Below are 20,564 nucleotides of genomic sequence, written 5' to 3'. Positions count from 1 at the left end.
TCGTTTATAACTGAGGTTGAACAATTCGCTTCATGACGAGACAAGTATAAATGCCATTCACCCAAACTGAAAACTTCGCTGTCGTCTGCTCGTGTTGTACGGATTAGCTGTGGTCTTCTCCTCCCCTTGTTGCATCCTAGTTCTTCAGTTGTTTCTAGTTTTCCGTTGATGTTGTGTTTTGGTCTTCTTCATAAGTAGTCTTGTTCAAAATTAAAAAAACTCAAACTTCTTTTTGTTGTATACGAATGAACTAATAAAAAGCTGTTTAACAGCTGTGTTGTCAAATCGAATTTTTTCCAAAGTCAGTGTGGCGCCTGCGCTGCGCAAAACTAATGCGCATAAGAAACGGCGTCTGCTATCAAAACCTGAGATAAACGCATCGACGCAAAAACTGTCATTTTGTAAGTTTGGAACAACAAATCAAGGTCAGAACAGCTATATAATCGCTATTGTATTTTCAGCGTAGCAATAGGGTCCGATATTTCGACTCGAACAAGTATAATGCGACTCGTCTTCGACTCGTCGGCATCATACTTGTCTCGTCTAAATATCGGACCCTATTGCTACGCTGAAAACACAATAGCTGTTAATATAATCCTACAATGTGTATTCTATATTTCGCTGGATGCTATTCATTCCCTGCGCTGGGCTTTACCCACGCGATTATGATGCTGCCGCTGTTTCATATCACCACCCTTTTTCAGTGATAATTTTAAAATGATAATTAAGCACTTATCTTTTTGATCTGTCTGTCTGCCTGTTTGTATGTTTGTCTGTCTGTTTTGATATGTGTGGGTTTTGTTTTATTTCCTTCATTCCTTCTTTCTTTCTTTCTATCTTTCCTCTTCTTTTTCGTGTCCTTCTCGCCTTCTAAATTTTTGACTGAATGTGTTGCGATAGACTGAGAGTGTGTGCTTTGCATGCTCGTGTGTGTGTGTGTGAGAAGAACAATTCACAGAAAACAAACTTCACAGATGTTTACAAAACTTAGCATGTGAATTCTTCCAGATGACATCCCAACACGATTGTGTTTTGAGAAATATCTTTGATACACCCGTTGCACGGGTTACATGCAGAAGATTATCTGAAATCCGTATTCTCTCTGTGTTGACTTACTTGTGTGCCCTATTTTTGCTTCCTAACTTACTACAGAAAATGGTGCCTGGCTTGCCTCACTACACTTCACAACAAGTTTGTAAGTACTGTAAAACTGGGGGTCCTGATTTGGCCTAAATGGTCCGCTGGACCCAAAAAGCAACAGCTAACTAACTAACTAACTGTAAAATCGTCAGTTTGTATCACACACACACACACACACACACACACACACACACACACACACACACACACACACACACACACACACCTGTACGAATACACACACACTCGTACACACACACACTCGTACACACACACACACACACACACACCTGTGCGCATACACACACACTCGTACACACACACACACACACACACACACACACACACACACACACACACACACATTCACACGCACGCACGCACACACTCGCACACACAAACACACACACACACACACACACACACACACACACACACACACACGCACACACACACAAACAGCTGCTGACACACGATAAGTAAGAAAGCTTTGCATTTCAATCCGAAGTTTACTGCAGGTTCATAAAACAAAAGTTATGTTGAAAGCTTTCAAATAAATCTTTTTTTCGACATCGTTTCACGCTTTGTACATTGTAGACGTTTGCCAGATGTCATCCTTTTTTTTATCCAGAGCAATACAACAAAAAATGAATGCGGCATTGAATTTTGCATATTTAATATTTAAGCGAAAAGACATCCCTCTGTTGTACACAGGAACACCGAACACATGTTCAAGTCCAAAGAGGTTAGGTCAGACACTTGTCACCCCTGAGAGTGGTGTGGGCATCCATAGGTCAGTCAATCATCAGCCTGTAGTTGACCGTAAGTAAGAACAGGTGCAGTAGGCGTTGCTTGTATCTCCCATCCGCTTAAGTAGCGCACACAGTTGCTTCAGCAAAAGACCTCTCCCACCTAGAACACATAGAAACAAAATATAGAAAGGCAAATAGCATAGGTGTTAACAAGAGTAAATGAAAAACAAACGGTTTAAAGAGAGAATTTCTGAAAAACTAGAATGCCTATAATGGTGTTTGATTTGTCGATAAATTATGTTGACAAATATTGTTTTGAGTAGGGCGGGGATGTAGCTCAGTCGGTAGCGCGCTGGATTTGTATCCAGTTGGCCGCTGTCAGCGTGAGTTCGTCTCCACGTTCGGCGAGAGATTTATTTCTCAGAGTCAACTTTGTGTGCAGACTCTCCTCGGTGTCCGAACACCCCCGTGTGTACACGCAAGCACAAGACCAAGTGCGCACGAAAAAGATCCTGTAATCCATGTCAGAGTTCGGTGGGTTATAGAAACACGAAAATACCCAGCATGCTTCCTCCGAAAACGGCGTATGGCTGCCTAAATGGCGGGGTAAAAAACGGTCATACACGTAAAATTCCACTCGTGCAAAAAACCACGAGTGTACGTGGGAGTTTCAGCCCACGAACGCAGAAGAAGAAGAAGAAAATTGTTTTGAGTATTGTGTTCTCGGACATTGAATCTGTATAGCCGTCAATGCTTCTCAAGAACAATTGGTATGTCATCAAACTGTGTGCATCGTAAATCATGACGACAAACGCATCGTTTTCAGTTCATCAGCCCAGGTTTCTACATTGTAAGAAAAATACAACAAATTCAGAGAGTAAAACTTCAAACGAGGTGGCGCTGGTCTCGACAACATAGAAAAACAAATGACCTGACCTGAGTGACATTGACCAATTTTCTTTCATTTTGAGCACAACTATAGAGTAAACATGACATATCTGTTTTTGGAGTCAGTGAATGATAAAGAATGTAATGCAATCATTTTCAATTTTGTAGTTGAAAATTCAATTTTGTTTAGCCATACAAATCTAAAGAATAAACTCATTAATTATTTGTGTAGCTTCCGAACTGAAATTCAATTTCATAGTCCTCACTGAGCCACATATTGCTTAATTCAAATCTTAATCAGTTTGATGAACAAATGAGGTCACCGCAGAGCAGTCTCGAATTTAAACACAAACAACCGGATATGACGTCATCAAACCCATGTATCTAAATTATTGTGAAACCGTGTGTTGGGGTATTATCTGGAAGAACTAACATGCACATTTTCGTATCTATGTGTCCGCTATTTTTCATGGAATTGCCTTACACGTGCACTTGCGAACATAAAATCTGAATATGCATTAAACAATTGTCAATAATTGTAAGCACACCTTCAGAGTAAACATAACATGTCTATATATTTTGGAGTCGCCGAATGATAGAAAAAAATAAAGCAATCCTTTTTAAACCCGTTAAAATTTGTTTCAGTTTTACCAAGATTTCCAGCTTCTTAAAGAATAAACTCGATAACTAATTCTTAAGCTTCCGACCTGAAATGCAATCCCGTATTCCGAACTGAGTCGATGGTTGCTTGACACATATTTCAGTCAATTTAAGTACAAAAAGACATTACCACTGTGCGGCCTCAACTTTCACTAAACTTTCACGTTATCACAGACTTTTATTGAAAATATGGAGAAAACAAAACGCGTCGGGGTATATTCTGCAAGAACTCCCGTGTAACACCCCCATTCCACACAACCGTTCTAGGTCCCGTTCCCATACCGACCAAGGACGGCTGCCACTATGGTCAGACGCTGCTCAAAGATGCCAAAAACGTTTGCATTCCATTGTTGTGGCAGCCTTCCTTGGTCGGTACGGGAACGGGACCTAGAACGGTTGTGTGGAATGTGGGTATGACAACTCGGTGTGTGAGAGCGCTACCGTTGCGTTACCGTTGTTTTAAGTTCCTTTAACGATCCAAGCGTTCCGTTACTGATGGGTTAAGGTTCCATTACTGTTCATTCTGATCGGGAGAGGAACGGCTAAAATTTTGAACATGCAGCCCAAACTCAACCGTCCCTACCGACCCTACAGTTCAAAGCAGTTCCGTTAACGATCAGTTACGTTCCATTGCCGTTCCCACCCGATCCCTCCCGTGCCCGCTGCGCACCGTTCCTTGGTCAGTACGGGAACGGGGCCTAGAACGGTTGTGTGGAATGGGGGTGTAAAGATTAATGAAGATCTATTCGGTAGTTTTTCTGGTTTTGAGTGATGAAAAGTAGATCGAATTCATCAACGTGTTGCTTGATTATCGAGTACTTCCAGTAAATGATTTTCCAACATTACGCATTCTATTTTTTAGTAACATCGGCTTTGGGGAAAAGCCAAATGGGCAATTTGTTCACCGCACAACTACATGTAAAGTTTGTTAACGACTTCTTATTATAATGTTCTTCTGGTCATTAGAACCAAGTACACAACACTGAGATTCCTTTATGAAATACCGACCCTAAGAAATAGGCCTTCCAACCGGTACGTATCATGACAGAATGATGATTTACTTTTGTTCTTTTGAGATTTTTTTACCAGTAGAATACTTAACATTTTCAGTAAACACGATCTCTGCGTAAACAAAGAAAACACAGCAAAACGAGAACATACAAAACTTTTTACAACAATATAAAACAATTGTAAACAGGCGCAATTTGGCAAAGTGAAAACAGCTAAACGATAGGAAAGTTATTACGTCATTATACTCAATTGTAATCAGGAAAAAGTGCGCAATATTGAATAAACAAGAGACAAGGGGCAAAGTGCAACCATTGGAAAACAAATGAAACGGGAAAACATCTTTCGGTCAGTGTAAACGGGAGAAAACGAAAGAGATAGAACATTAGAAATTAGATCGAGAATGTATTACCTAAGACAGACAAACTCAGACACAGAGGCAACCCTTGACACAGAGAAACAAACAGATAGACAGACACTCAGACAAACACACAGACACACTGACCAGAACATAATGATCAAAACCGACCTGGTTGACATCGGTCCTCCTGACAAACGACATCCGATGCCATGCACATCAGCATCCCCGCCAGCAAGATCCATCGCAGCATCAGACTCATTTTGTTCAAATTCAGAAAATAGTGCAGGTCTGTTCAAAACAGTGTTCAAGAAAAACGTTTGAAATCTCCTTGTGAAAACAACTTTAGAGAATAAGTGCGTCGATCTTATATAGTGCACCTGTGTATCCGGTGTGCAAGAAAGAAGGCAAAGAAAAAAACGTTTTTCATGGTCGAATGGTTTAATGGTTATAGAAACGAGTTCTGGAAGTACTGAAGGCAAATAATTTTTTTTCATGGTTTAATGGTTATAAATAAAAGTTCAGGAAATACTGAATTTACGTCAGCAACGCTTAAAAGTATTTACATTGTGTTTCTCATTTCCATTACTCTTTTGTCCCATCGCTTTGAAATTTGGGTTGCTTCCTCCCAGTGGAAAGCTAGAAGCAACAGAGTCGCGCTACCCAGGTGTAGGCTATGCGTGTTTATGTGTAATCAGCCATCTGCACTTATGGCAGAATGACCTATAATATCTTTTTACGAGTCACAGTGGTGAATACATAAAGTTGACCCGTGTCTGTCCCGGTCCGGATTCGAACCTGCGACCCTGGGATCACAAATCCAGTGCTCTACCAACTGAGCTACCGGGTCCCCGTTAAGGTATAATGCTACTCGTGTCAGTAATCATGTTCATGTTCACCATCACATGTCTGTTCGGGGTTTTATTTAGGTCAAGAGCATCCTTCAAATAAAACAAAGTATGCCAAACATAAATGGCCGTGCATGCTTCCTGCGCAGAGGGAGATTTTCTTCAAATCTAATCAAATCAAATCAAATCAATTCAAATCATGTAAAATTAAATCAAATCAAATCAAATCAAATCAAATCAAATCAAATCAAATCAAATCATGTCAAATCAAATCAAATCAAATCAAATCAAATCAAATCGAATCAAATCATGTAAAATTAAAATTAAAATTAAATTAAATCAAATCAAATCAAATCAAATCAAATCAAATCAAATCAAATCAAATCATGTCAAATCAATTCAAATCAAATCAAATCAAATCAAATTAACCTTAGTATCTCACATGGTAAAATTGCAGTGGTGGTGCATGTACAGCATGAATTAGTGTCGTAAGTGACACCTACAATCTGATTGGGGCGGGGAAGTAGCGCAGTCGGTAGCGCGCTGGCTATGAAACCAGTTCGGCGTGGGTTCGAACCCGTGTCTCGGCGAGGAATATATTTCCTGGAGTCAATTTACTGTAAACTCGCATAGGTCTCCAAACACCCCCGTGTGCACACATATGATAAAGATCCCAAGCTTACAAACAAACACGAATACACGCATGCAGGGGAAACAAACGATTCTGTCAATGTATTAACACACACACACACACACACACACACACACACACACATACACACACGCACAGACACACATACACGCACACATACACACACACACTCACACACACACACACACATACACACACGGAAACACACACACACACACACACACACACACACACACACACACACACACACACACACACACACCACACACACACACACCACACACACACACACAAACACACACACACACACACACACAACATTTTAATTCAGCACATAAAGAAAATGTCCATTCTGCACAGAATGAAGCCACACGACTGGTGCTCTGGATGTGGCCAAGTCAAAGGATGCTCAAAGCCTGAACAAATCTGGGGCGGTCATAATAATCGCGTACACGAAAAGGACGGATCCTTTAAATAACTAACATAAGAATCACTGAACATAAAAAAGTTGAATATATTTGTCTTTTTGCACTTGAACCTATTGAAGGAATAATTGAGGGACATCCTGTTTGTTTTCTTTCTTCTTCTTCTTCTGCGTTCACTAGTTAAAACTCCAATAAACACTCGTATTTTTGTACGAGTGGGTTTTTACGTGTAGGCCTATTACAGTTATTATTGAGGCAGCTATACACCGCTTTCGGGCGGAACTGTTTTCTTTCGATAAGCACTTAAACAGAACTCAAATACCTTACGCAAGTTGGAACATAGGGAGCCTTGTGTGATACAGACCTAAATCCTAGTTCCTGGCTTATCAATTTCATAGCTGACTAAACTGTTATGGCCATATTATGGACGTGGTTGGTCGTAAAAATCCCGACCGCAGCCGCCTGGTGGGTTCAGGGTGGAGATGTCTCCGTTCTTCTGGGTCCTCTCGAACACTTTGATTCTTGATAGCTGCAAATGTGTGCCAGGAAATATGTTTCAACGCCGTTTAAGTTTGTAGTCAAACAAATAATTAGACGAAGGCAGTGACATCCCGAAATATTGATCAAGATATAAACGTACCTAACCTGGTTACTGGTGTGTTTTCTTTTTCCTTTTATTTAAACAAATTATTGTATAATTAATATCATTGAAAGAAGAAAAAAACAAAATTCAGAGAGCGAAACCTCTAAAGGAAGCAGACACGTTAAAACGTAGGTTTCATATTAGAAGAAAAAACAGCCCAATAATCTCTTTCTATTAGTTATAAATAAAATTTGTAAGTATACATGCCATGGTAACCTTGACGAAAAAAAACATAATATATACTTCAAGGTCTCATTTTGACATTACCCAATGGGAATCAAGAAGGATATACGATCCGACCCTAAAACACATAAAATAAATATTTACAGAACATTATATAAGATAACGTCTCTTTTGCATTGGGCAGTGTGTAAACTACCCTGAAACCCCTGGTGAGATATGCCACATTTTTTATTTCGCTTCCTTATCCAATGAGGAAGAAAAAAAAAGAAACGAAGAAAGAAAGCACCAAATAAAAAAAGAACGAACAAAAGAAACAAACAAACAAACAAACAAACAAACAAACAAACAAACAAACAAAAACAAGTCGCGTAAGGCGAAAATACAATATTTAGTCAAGTAGCTGTCGAACTCACAGAATGAAACTGAACGCAATGCAACGCAGCAAGACCGTATACTCGTGGTCCACCGCTCACGGCATAGGCAGTGAAATTGACAAGAAGAGCGGGGTAGTGGTTACGCTATGCTGCATAGCACGCTTTTCTGTTCCTCTCTTCGTTTTAACTTTCTGAGCGTGTTTTTAATCCAAACATATCATATCTATATATTTTTGGAATCAGGAACCGACAAGGAATAAGATGAAAGTGTTTTTAAATTGATTTCGAAAAAAAAAATTTGATAATAATTTTTATATATTTAATTTTCAGAGCTTGTTTTTAATCCGAATATAACATATTTATATGTTTTTGGAATCAGCAAATGATGGAGAATAAGATAAACGTAAATTTGGATCGTTTTATAATTTTTTATTTTTTTTTACAATTTTCAGATTTTTAATGACCAAAGTCATTAATTAATTTTTAAGCCACCAAGCTGAAATGCAATACCGAACCCCGGGCTTCGTCGAAGAGTACTTGACCAAAATTTCAACCAATTTGGTTGAAAAATGAGGGCGTGACAGTGCCGCCTCAACTTTCACGAAAAGCCGGATATGACGTCATCAAAGACATTTATCAAAAAAATGAAAAAAACGTTCCGAGATTTCATACCCAGGAACTCTCATGTCAAATTTCATAAAGATCGGTCCTGTAGTTTAGTCTGAATCGCTCTACACACACACACACACACACAGACAGACGCACATACACCATACCCTCGTTTCGATTCCCCCTCGATGTTAAAATATTTAGTCAAAACTTGACTAAATATAAAAACGAGCGAATGAAAGACAGAAAGAGAGAGGAAAAAAAAGAAAAAACAAGTCGCGTAAGGCGAAAATACAATATTTAGTCAAGTAGCTGTCGAACTCACAGAATGAAACTGAACGCAACGCAACGCAGCAAGACCGTATACTCGTAGCATCGTCACTCCACCGCCCGTGGCAAAGGCAGTGCCCGTGGAATTGACAAGAAGAGCGGGGTATTCGTTGCGCTAAGAAGGATAGCACGCTTTTCTGTACCTCTCTTCGTTTTAACTTTCTGAGCGTGTTTTTAATCCAAACATATCATATCTATATATTTTTGGAATCAGGAACCGACAAGGAATAAGATGAAAGTGTTTTTGAATTGATTTCGAAAAAAAAATGTTGATAATAATTTTTATATATTTAATTTTCAGAGCTTGTTTTTAATCCGAATATAACATATTTATATGTTTTTGGAATCAGCGAATGATGGAGAATAAGATAAACGTAAATTTGGATCGTTTTATAAATTTTTATTTTTTTTTACAATTTTCAGATTTTTAATGACCAAAGTCATTAATTAATTTTTAAGCCACCAAGCTGAAATGCAATACCGAACCCCGGGCTTCGTCGAAAATTACTTGACCAAAATTTCAACCAATTTGGTTGAAAAATGAGGGCGTGACAGTGCCGCCTCAACTTTCACGAAAAGCCGGATATGACGTCATCAAAGACATTTATCAAAAAAATGAAAAAAACCTTCGGGGATTTCATACCCAGGAACTCTCATGTCAAATTTCATAAAGATCGGTCCAGTAGTTTAGTCTGAATCGCTCTACACACACACACACACACACGCACAGACAGACAGACAGACAGACAGACACACATACACCATACCCTCGTTTCGATTCCCCCTCGATGTTAAAATATTTAGTCAAAACTTGACTAAATATAAAAAGAAAGAAAGAAAGGAATAAAAACAAAGAATGAAAGAAAGTACGAAAGACAAAAAGAAAGAAAGAAAGAAAGAAAGAAAGAAAGAAAGAAAGAAAGAAAGAAAGCACGACGCGACTATTTGAAAAGAGGTAACAACAATGAACAAATGAACTAACTGCAGAAAGGGAGAACAAAAAGAGGGAAGAAAGCAAAACCAGAGAAAACAGAAAAAGCAAAGTGAAGAAAATCAGAAGAAATAAAGCAGCAGTAGAGAAATACAGATACAAAACAAAACAAACAAGTCGCTTAAGGCGAAAATACAATATTTAGTCAAGTAGCTGTCGAACTCACAGAATGAAACTGAACGCAATGCCATTTTTCAGCAAGACCGTATACTCGTAGCATCGTCAGTCCACCGCTCATGGCAAAGGCAGTGAAATTGACAAGAAGAGCGGGTTAGTAGTTGCGCTAAGAAGGATAGCACGCTTTTCTGTACCTCTCTTTGTTTTAACTTTCTGAGCGTGTTTTTAATCCAAACATATCATATCTACATGTTTTTGGAATCAGGAACCGACAAGAAATAAGATGAAAGTGTTTTTAAATTGATTTCGACAATTTAATTTTGATAATAATTTTTATATATTTAATTTTCAGAGCTTGTTTTTAATCCGAATATAACATATTTATATGTTTTTGGAATCAGCAAATGATGGAGAATAAGATAAACGTAAATTTGGATCGGTTTATAAATTTTTATTTTTTTTACAATTTTCCGATTTTTAATGACCAAAGTCATTAATTAATTTTTAAGCCACCAAGCTGAAATGCAATACCGAAGTCCGGGCTTCGTCGAAAATTACTTGACCAAAATGTGAACCAATTTGGTTGAAAAATGAGGGCGTGACAGTGCCGCCTCAACTTTCACGAAAAGCCGGATATGACGTCATCAAAGACATTTATCAAAAAAATGAAAAAAAATGTTCGGGGATTTCATACCCAGGAACTCTCATGTCAAATTTCATAAAGATCGGTCCAGTAGTTTAGTCTGAATCGCTCTACACACACACACAGACAGACACACACACACACGCACATACACCACGACCCTCGTTTCGATTCCCCCTCGATGTTAAAATATTTAGTCAAAACTTGACTAAATATAAAAATACAAAGGAAGAAGATAAACGATAGAAAGAAAAAGAGAGTAAAAAAAAAGAGTGGAGAAAAAGAGGAAAATAGAAATCAGAAAAGAAAGAAGATAAACTTAGGAAAGAAAAACAAGTCGCGTAAGGCGAAAATACAATATTTAGTCAAGTAGCTGTCGAACTCACAGAATGAAACTGAACGCAATGCAACGCAGCAAGACCGTATACTCGTAGTCCACCGCTCACAGCATAGGCAGTGAAATTGACAAGAAGAGCGGGTTAGTAGTTGCGCTAAGAAGGATAGCACGCTTTTCTGTACCTCTCTTTGTTTTAACTTTCTGAGCGTGTTTTTAATCCAAACATATCATATCTACATGTTTTTGGAATCAGGAACCGACAAGAAATAAGATGAAAGTGTTTTTAAATTGATTTCGACAATTTAATTTTGATAATAATTTTTATATATTTAATTTTCAGAGCTTGTTTTTAATCCGAATATAACATATTTATATGTTTTTGGAATCAGCAAATGATGGAGAATAAGATAAACGTAAATTTGGATCGGTTTATAAATTTTTATTTTTTTTACAATTTTCCGATTTTTAATGACCAAAGTCATTAATTAATTTTTAAGCCACCAAGCTGAAATGCAATACCGAAGTCCGGGCTTCGTCGAAAATTACTTGACCAAAATGTGAACCAATTTGGTTGAAAAATGAGGGCGTGACAGTGCCGCCTCAACTTTCACGAAAAGCCGGATATGACGTCATCAAAGACATTTATCAAAAAAATGAAAAAAAATGTTCGGGGATTTCATACCCAGGAACTCTCATGTCAAATTTCATAAAGATCGGTCCAGTAGTTTAGTCTGAATCGCTCTACACACACACACAGACAGACACACACACACACGCACATACACCACGACCCTCGTTTCGATTCCCCCTCGATGTTAAAATATTTAGTCAAAACTTGACTAAATATAAAAATACAAAGGAAGAAGATAAACGATAGAAAGAAAAAGAGAGTAAAAAAAAAGAGTGGAGAAAAAGAGGAAAATAGAAATCAGAAAAGAAAGAAGATAAACTTAGGAAAGAAAAACAAGTCGCGTAAGGCGAAAATACAATATTTAGTCAAGTAGCTGTCGAACTCACAGAATGAAACTGAACGCAATGCAACGCAGCAAGACCGTATACTCGTAGTCCACCGCTCACAGCATAGGCAGTGAAATTGACAAGAAGAGCGGGGTAGTAGTTGCGCTAAGAAGGATAGCACGCTTTTCTGTACCTCTCTTTGTTTTAACTTTCTGAGCGTGTTTTTAATCCAAACATATCATATCTATATGTTTTTGGAATCAGGAACCGACAAGGAATAAGATGAAAGTGTTTTTAAATTGATTTGGACACTTTAATTTTGATAATAATTTTTATATATTTAATTTTCAGAGCTTGTTTTTAATCCGAATATAACATATTTATATGTTTTTGGAATCAGCAAATGATGGAGAATAAGATAAACGTAAATTTGGATCGGTTTATAAATTTTTATTTTTTTTTTACAATTTTCAGATTTTTAATGACCAAAGTCATTAATTAATTTTTAAGCCACCAAGCTGAAATGCAATACCGAAGTCCGGGCTTCGTCGAAGATTACTTGACCAAAATTTCAACCAATTTGGTTGAAAAATGAGGGCGTGACAGTGCCGCCTCAACTTTCACGAAAAGCCGGATATGACGTCATCAAAGACATTTATCAAAAAAATGAAAAAAATGTTCGGGGATTTCATACCCAGGAACTCTCATGTCAAATTTCATAAAGATCGGTCCAGTAGTTTAGTCGGAATCGCTCTACACACACACACACACACACACACACACACACACACACGCACAGACAGACAGACACACATACACCACGACCCTCGTTTCGATTCCCCCTCGATGTTAAAATATTTAGTCAAAACTTGACTAAATATAAAAAGAGTGGAAAAAATGAGGTCAATAGACACATACCCCATTGAATCATGAATTTGAATTAAAGTGCTTGCATATGACACGGGTTCTTTGCAGTCCTTTGTACTCTTAGGTTTATTCTTACCCCGGACGTTTTCTTTTCTTTACTTTTCTTTCTTTATTTCTATATTTAGTTATTAATTGTATGCTATCTATCTGTTCATTGTATGATATCTATATGTTAATTGTATGCTATCTATCTGTTAATTGTATGCTATCTATCTGTCTGTCTTGGTGTTTGTCTGCCTGCAATATGTCTGTCTGTCTTTCTATCCCTTTTCTTTATTTCTTATTTTATTTCGTTTTTAATTTCTTTCACTACAGGGCATGACATTTTTATGGCCCTGTTCAACTTGTTAGACTTGTCATAACGCAAGTTGGACTCTGCAAACTATTTTATGAGATCAACATGCGAATAAAACAAAAAGTGTGTTTAAAGACGAAAGACCAGTTACACTTCAGTACGACGCTCGGCCGCTTCCGTGTGTGTGTTTATGAGTGCGTGCGCGTGTGTGCGTGTGCGTGCGTGTGCGTGCGTGCGTTCATCGATCATGTGTGTGTGTGTGTGTGTGAGTGCGAGTGTGTGTGTGCGTGCGTATGTGTGTGAGTGCGTGTGTGTGTGTTTGTGTGTGTATGTGTGTGCGTGTGTGTGTGTGTGTGTGTGTGTGTGTGTGCGTGCGTGTATGTGTGTGTGTGTGTGTGTGTGTGTGTGTGTGTGTTTGTGTATGTGTAAGTGTATGTGTTTCTCACATCTTTTTATATTTAGTCAAGTTTTGACTAAATATTTTAACATCGAGGGGGAATCGAAACGAGGGTCGTGGTGTATGTGCGTGTGTCTGTGCGTGTGTGTGTCTGTGTGTGTGTGTGTGTGTGTGTGTAGAGCGATTCAGACTAAACTACTGGACCGATCTTTATGAAATTTGACATGAGAGTTCCTGGGTATGAAATCCCGGAAGGTTTTTTTCATTTTTTTGATAAATGTCTTTGATGACGTCATATCCGGCTTTTCGTGAAAGTTGAGGCGGCACTGTCACGCCCTCATTTTTCAACCAAATTGGTTGAAATTTTGGTCAAGTAATTTTCGACGAAGCCCGGGGTTCGGTATTGCATTTCAGCTTGGTGGCTTAAAAATTAATTAATGACTTTGGTCATTAAAAATCGGAAAATTGTAAAAAAAATTAAAATTTATAAAACGATCCAAATTTACGTTTATCTTATTCTCCATCATTTGCTGATTCCAAAAACATATAAATATGTTATATTTGGATTAAAAACAAGCTCTGAAAATTAAATATATAAAAATTATTATCAAAATTTTTTTTTCGAAATCAATTTAAAAACACTTTCATCTTATTCCTTGTCGGTTCCTGATTCCAAAAATAGATATGATATGTTTGGATTAAAAACACGCTCAGAAAGTTAAAACGAAGAGAGGTACAGAAAAGCGTGCTATCCTTCTCAGCGCAACGAATACCCCGCTCTTCTTGTCAATTCCACGTGCACTGCCTTTGCCACGGGCGGTGGAGTGACGATGCTACGAGTATACGGTCTTGCTGCGTTGCGTTGCGTTCAGTTTCATTCTGTGAGTTCGACAGCTACTTGACTAAATATTGTATTTTCGCCTTACGCGACTTGTTTTTTTTACATTTAGTCAAGTTTTGACTGCAGTTGGTCAGACACCTGGGCACCCTCACAAATTCTACAGTCGTTTGGTCAAAAGACAACAACAAGGAAAACATCTGGGGGAAGAATAAACCAAAAGTGGCTATATTTTGTTCAGAGAAGGGCATTTTTGCTGAAATAATTTAGCAGATTTACCACGGCACCACTGACAAATTAGTTTGACAAAAGTGTATGACTGCACGGGAGGCAGCAAGGATTTTGAAAATGAGACAGGAAGGCTTTTATCTAATTTAAAGTGTTCAGGTTGAAGGATCCTCTTATCTCATGTAAAAGCCTTTACACATCCGGGTCAGTGAACATGAATGTATATGTACACTCAAGATGCAATGCACGTATATGTTGAAGTTTAGTTTAAAAACAAACAAAAACTACAACTAAATTAAGGGCGCTCGCTAATGTTGAAAAACAACGTTGACCAACACTTGTTCAAATGTTTTCCTTTCGAACAATTTGATTCTTGATAGCTACAAATGTGTGCCAAAAAATATGTTTGAACGCCGGTTGCTATGGTTTAAGGCATGAGGACAAACAATTAGTTGTATAATTATGTCATAGAAAGAAGAAAATAACGAAATTCAGAGAGGAAAAAAGCTCAAGAAGAAGCAGACACGTTCAAACGTAGGTTTCACATTAGACATTTGACATTACCCAAGGGAAATCAAGAAGGATATAAGATCCGACTCTAACACATAAAATAAATGTTTACATAACATTATGTGAGATAACGTCTCTTTTTATCCATATCCTTTCGCACAGGCAGATGATATTCCGTAGCTGTCTTTTTGTCTTGGTGATACTTGTGTGTATCTTAACCTTATTTGTTCATGAAACCAGCAAAGATTTAAAGGTAATCCGCTAATGACTGTTTCTTCATTTAAGTCTGTGGACATTAGCTTTGAGACGCTGCATTAATTACTACCTGTTGCCACAACACTTCTGTGATACCCATGTTTGTATTAAATCTTATCTCACTTCATGAAAAGATGAAGCTTTCAATTTCGTGTCTATGTTTGAACATACCTTCTTCTTCTTCTTCTGCGTTCGTGGGCTGAAACTCCCACGTACACTCGTGTTTTTTGCACGAGTGGAATTTTACGTGTATGACCGTTTTTTACCCCGCCATTTAGGCAGCCATACGCCGTTTTCGGAGGGAGCATGCTGGGTATTTTCGTGTTTCTATAACCCACCGAACTCTGACATGGATTACAGGATCTTTTTCGTGCGCACTTGGTCTTGTGCTTGCGTGTACACACGGGGGTGTTCGGACACCGATGAGAGTCTGCACACAAAGTTGACTCTGAGAAATAAATCTCTCGCCGAACGTGGGGACGAACTCACGCTGACAGCGGCCAATTGGATACAAATCCAGCGCGCTACCGACTGAGCTACATCCCCGCCCACTTTAAGGTCTCACTTTGACATTACCCAAGGGAAATCAAGAAGGATATAAGATCCGACTCTAACACACAAAATAAATGTGAGATAACGTCTCATTTTATCCATATCCTTTCGCACAGGCAGATGATATTCCGTAGCTGTCTTTTTGTCTGGATGATACTTGTGTGTATCTTAACCTTATTTGTTCATGAAACCAGCAAAGATTTAAAGGTAATCCGCTAATGACTGTTTCTTCATTTAAGTCTGTGGACATTAGCTTTGAGACGCTGCATTAATTACTACCTGTTGCCACAACACTTCTGTGATACCCATGTTTGTATTAAATCTTATCTCACTTCATGAAAAGATGAAGCTTTCAATTTCGTGTCTATGTTTGAACATACCGAATTCAGGAATATTTAGAGTTAGCCAAAGAAAAATAGAAACTTTTTCTTCTCGTTTCAGAAGACTGAGAATATAAGATGATTGATGGGTTGTTGACAGACCAGCTTTTTTGTCGGTCCGAGGGGGAGCATATCGTCTTTTGTTTCATATTTATTGACCAAGGCCGAAGGCCGCGGTCAATAAATATGAAACAAAAGTCGATATGCCCCCCGAGGACCGACAAAAAAGCTGGTCTGGCAATAAACCATCAAACATCGTTTTTGTCATCATTTTGGTGGTTCAACATTAAGTGAAAAATCAACACAGGGAGCCATGGTTTGAAACGCGAGTTCTGTTATTATAATGCATGTTCGGGGCCCCAGCACGTTGTTCAAAGCTGGCGTGCGAAAGCAACTTACTGTGTGTGATTTGAGTTTATTATGTTGAGACAAGTATGTCAGGTTTGAGGATGCGAAGTTCTGTAGGTTCCGACTACAGAGTGGTGTGTGAAACCAACAGCAAGCGCCTTTGAGACGATAGTGCCCACATGTTGCATTCGAGCGATGGGATTGTCGTATTTGAAACGAGGTGATTTGCTTGCACAGTCAGCGTTGACCATCTCACAACAGATCTATTATGTGGATTATCGTGCGACGTTCGAGTCGGGGGCAAGGAATCGCAGGAAGCAAAGATGAGTCTTTTTCCATTGTCACCTTTCTTTCCGGTTGTTGGTGCATATAATATTGTGCGGACAAAATGATGCGACGGCGAGTGTTTTTTGCCTCCAAGATTTTGTGGTGTGGGTATTGTTTTGCTCGTTTCATACCCACACCAAAACCTGAAACACACCCCACCCCACCCCCCCCCCCTCACAATCAGTCCATGAACACAAACACTGACACACACTAATTAATGATCAAGTTACCCCCCCCCCCAACCCTTCACTTGCACACCTGCAACGCAGACGATCATATTATTGATTAAATATTCATATAGGTCAGTGTTGGGTTTTTTGTTCTTGTTTGTGTTATTGCAGAATCGGTTATCTCTTATTGCTACACGTGTCTCTTCATTACATTTCACCATCGCCCTACCACCCTGCCCCTCTCGGTATTCCACCCCTCGGTTTTCAGTGGTAAATATTAGTAATCGAATATTGAAGCTACGTTGAGTCAAAGGTCACAGAAGATTTGCATCGTGCAGCACTGCACGAATTGGGTCAAAGGACACAAACGATTTGCGTCGTGCCGCGAAGGAAAGATAATCGCGATCTTGTTTCTCATTGCCTCTCTGTTTTTCATTAGACTTGTCATTCTGCTTGCTCGGCTTTGTCAGATGTCTTCATTTCTTGTTGCTATGTTCTTTGCTTTTTTATTATTATTTTTTTTATTTTCGCGTAGTTTATCGATACAACGTCTTGTGCACGGGTCAAAATGTGTGTGTCAGGGGTCAATTGGTTTGACTTAAACTTACGTTCGTGTTTCTCCAAACAGAGATACACGCACTCCATGACTTTGTGAGAAGATAAAACATATCGATAGGTTTCATTTGTTTGCGATAAAGCATAAATGTATGACCTTTGATGAGGTAGTTTTGTTTTTTGTTTACTTTTGCCAGTTTGCCAGTTCGTATTTGGAACTTGGCGAAGCAGTGTCGTCTGTTTAGGTCTGGGGAAACGCCAATGAAAAGAGCCGAAGAATCCTCGAGCGTTTCTATTGGGTTTGCTTTTGATTATCCATGTAATAGGGCTTCCTGCAACTATGGTAACCGGGGATTTATTCCCCGGGGAACATGAGATTTATTTCCCAGGTGCTTGTGAATGAAAACTCGTGAAAATGATGACAATCGATAATATCTCACTGCTAAGGTCGTTAATTCCGCGTCATTAACTTCACATCTGATTCAGCGTATGTCAAGAAAGGGTTCAGTGGTGTGTGGAAAACGGGGATCATTGTGCTGTTTCAATACAGGAAATTGCCATTGACATTTGTGACCCTCCACCACGAAATGAGTCGCATGTCACCTCGCGCGGTTCTGCGCTAGGCTTAATATAAGTCCGGGGAGTGTCTGGTAACAGTGTGAGGGTCACCTTAGTCACAGGCTTATAACTCAAACAGTTTTCGCTCTTTTCTAAAACGGGTTTCACCACTGGATAGAGCATAAAAAAAACTCTTTAGGAAAATGTAAAAATATGAAAATCATGCAAAGGTGACATGCGACTCATTCCGTGGTGGAGGGTCACATTTGTTTCCAAACTGAATTCTTACCGTTTCGACAACATTTGTAAATGTGGTTACAGAAGAATGCAGTACACAATTCCAACTTTTTAAATTTGTGTTCAAAAGACCATTCATGTATCAAAATCACGTTTCTGTAATAATGTACACAAATATCCACATACACCAACAGCGCTTTGAGAGTGAAGGTAAGCACGTCAAAACAGCGTTCAAGATATGCACAGAGGGAATCATCCAACAAATCAACCAACGATCTTATCTTGACTCTCAGCATGGAGCTTGTCACGAAAATTGAGAAAGGAAACAAACGTGCATCACTCTCGGATTGCAATATCTGCTACAGGGACGCTAAAAATAATAAGCAATGAACCAGCTTGACTCATAAATCTAAACAACAAAGTGACGACTGTGGGTGAGATGAACATAATTAATATAGTTAAAAAAAAATTCAAAAAGATTCTGTATTGGTCAATCTTGAAGAAGCTTCAATACGCGAAAATTCGATTTATTATTGTATGTGTTGTCCTTGTATTGGTCAGTACAGAATTATTTTGTGTTTTCATCTTCACTCGTGTCATCTGATTTCGTCTGATCTGAAGTTGTCTTGTTTTGTCTCGCTTCACTTCAACTCGTCTGATTTCGTCTGGATTTGTATTGTTGTGCCTAATCTTGTTTTGCTCCAGTTGATTTGCTGTAATTAATCTTCATCTCCATAATTCGAAATGTCGTTAAACAGCTTCGGTGCACTTTATGTTTCTAAAGCATGGCAGAATGATCGATAGCGCAAAACAAAACAAAACAAAACAAAAAATCTGTTTAACTATCTCCCTTGTTAAAAAAAAACCTGATTTTGGAGTACTGTTTGTAAAATATGTAAATGTATATCTATGTATAATACTCCCTCTCTGTGAAGACCTGATTCTCTCATAATTTTCGGGGGGGCGGGGGGGGGGGGTGGGGGGGGGGGGGGGGGGGGGGGGGGGGGGGGGGGGGGGGCCACCGTTCTACCTTTTCGCTGACGCTTCGTGGACGATCAGAAAGATCAAATATAGTCTTAGATCTTCGATGATAAATTCGCGGTCCCTGTGAAGCTCAGCTCGGAGCTCAGTTGAAGCAACAATTTGTCTTTTTGTCGCAGACAAGGATATAAACAGTCAAAACATTTACACGACTATCCCACAGAAGACTACACATACCTTTAGTGATGCCCGCCAAACGAAACAGAATGCGGTTTGTGAGGTTCTAGGACAACAGGCTCTGTGCGGTATGCCATAATGGAACCAAATACCACGTTTTACAATTTTCTTTCTGAATCAAACACAATATCTTGACGTAAACTACCCTAGATAGAAAGAATTCTCTCTTTCGTCGAGACTAATAGACTTCAATGTTGGCGTTTGGCGTAATTAGTTCGCGTGCGGGGCCTGATGGAGGCCTGATGGAGGCCTGATGGAGGCTTACGATGTCCTGCCCGTACAATGATGAAGGTTAAATCGTAACCACAAAAAAGCAGTTTTCGACTTCTTCCAAGAAGGTCTGTGAAACTTGGTTTAATATCAAATGAATAGATGCCTGAGGCATGCCTGAAAGCCAAAGGGCCACCGTACACCGGGAGATGACAAGCACAGTCACTTTAACATCGGACAGTCACTTTAACATCGGACAGTCACTTTAACATCGGACAGTCACTTTAACATCGGACAGTCACTTTAACATCGGACAGTCACTTTAACATCGGACAGTCACTTTAACATCGGACAGTCACTTTAACATCGGACAGTCACTTTAACATCGGACAGTCACTTTAACACCGGACAGTCACTTTGACATCGGACAGTCACTTTAACATCGGACAGTCACTTTAACATCGGAGAATCAATTTACGAACGAGACAATAACAACAAAATCATCAATAACTCGAGAAAAAAGAAAAAAAATATGTGATTAAAGTATAAACCAGACCACTCCCTCAAAACAATACTTTACAGTCAGAGCAATTCGCAACTTTTGAACAAAACACTTCCGTAAAGAGCCTTGGTTAATTGAGCCC

The 20,564-nt window shown here is 38.9% G+C and overlaps 1 protein-coding gene and 1 long non-coding RNA gene across 2 annotated transcripts in view; both read right to left on the bottom strand.

Annotated features, from left to right (window-relative positions):
* Positions 1–1,629: 1,629 nt before the first annotated feature.
* On the bottom strand, positions 1,630–6,506 carry LOC138978071 (uncharacterized). Its single transcript, XR_011459568.1, has 2 exons — positions 4,978–6,506; positions 1,630–2,052 (listed from the first exon to the last, which is right to left on the bottom strand). It is a non-coding gene; the product is annotated as an uncharacterized lncRNA (long non-coding RNA).
* Positions 6,507–6,591: 85 nt separating this feature from the next.
* The window catches only part of LOC138978067 (cytidine deaminase-like), a 100,026-nt gene continuing 86,053 nt past the window's right edge, over positions 6,592–20,564 (bottom strand). Inside the window, exon 5 of the mRNA XM_070350699.1 lies at positions 6,592–7,260. Coding sequence (XP_070206800.1) covers positions 7,153–7,260 — 108 coding nt within the window. The 3' untranslated portion in view covers positions 6,592–7,152. The remainder of the gene's footprint in view (positions 7,261–20,564) is intronic.

The sequence above is a fragment of the Littorina saxatilis genome, linkage group LG10 (genome assembly GCF_037325665.1).
Source record: "Littorina saxatilis isolate snail1 linkage group LG10, US_GU_Lsax_2.0, whole genome shotgun sequence".
Taxonomy (NCBI): domain Eukaryota; kingdom Metazoa; phylum Mollusca; class Gastropoda; order Littorinimorpha; family Littorinidae; genus Littorina; species Littorina saxatilis.
The sequence above is the reverse complement of the archived record's forward strand: the minus strand, read 5'-3'. Positions and strand labels throughout refer to the sequence as shown.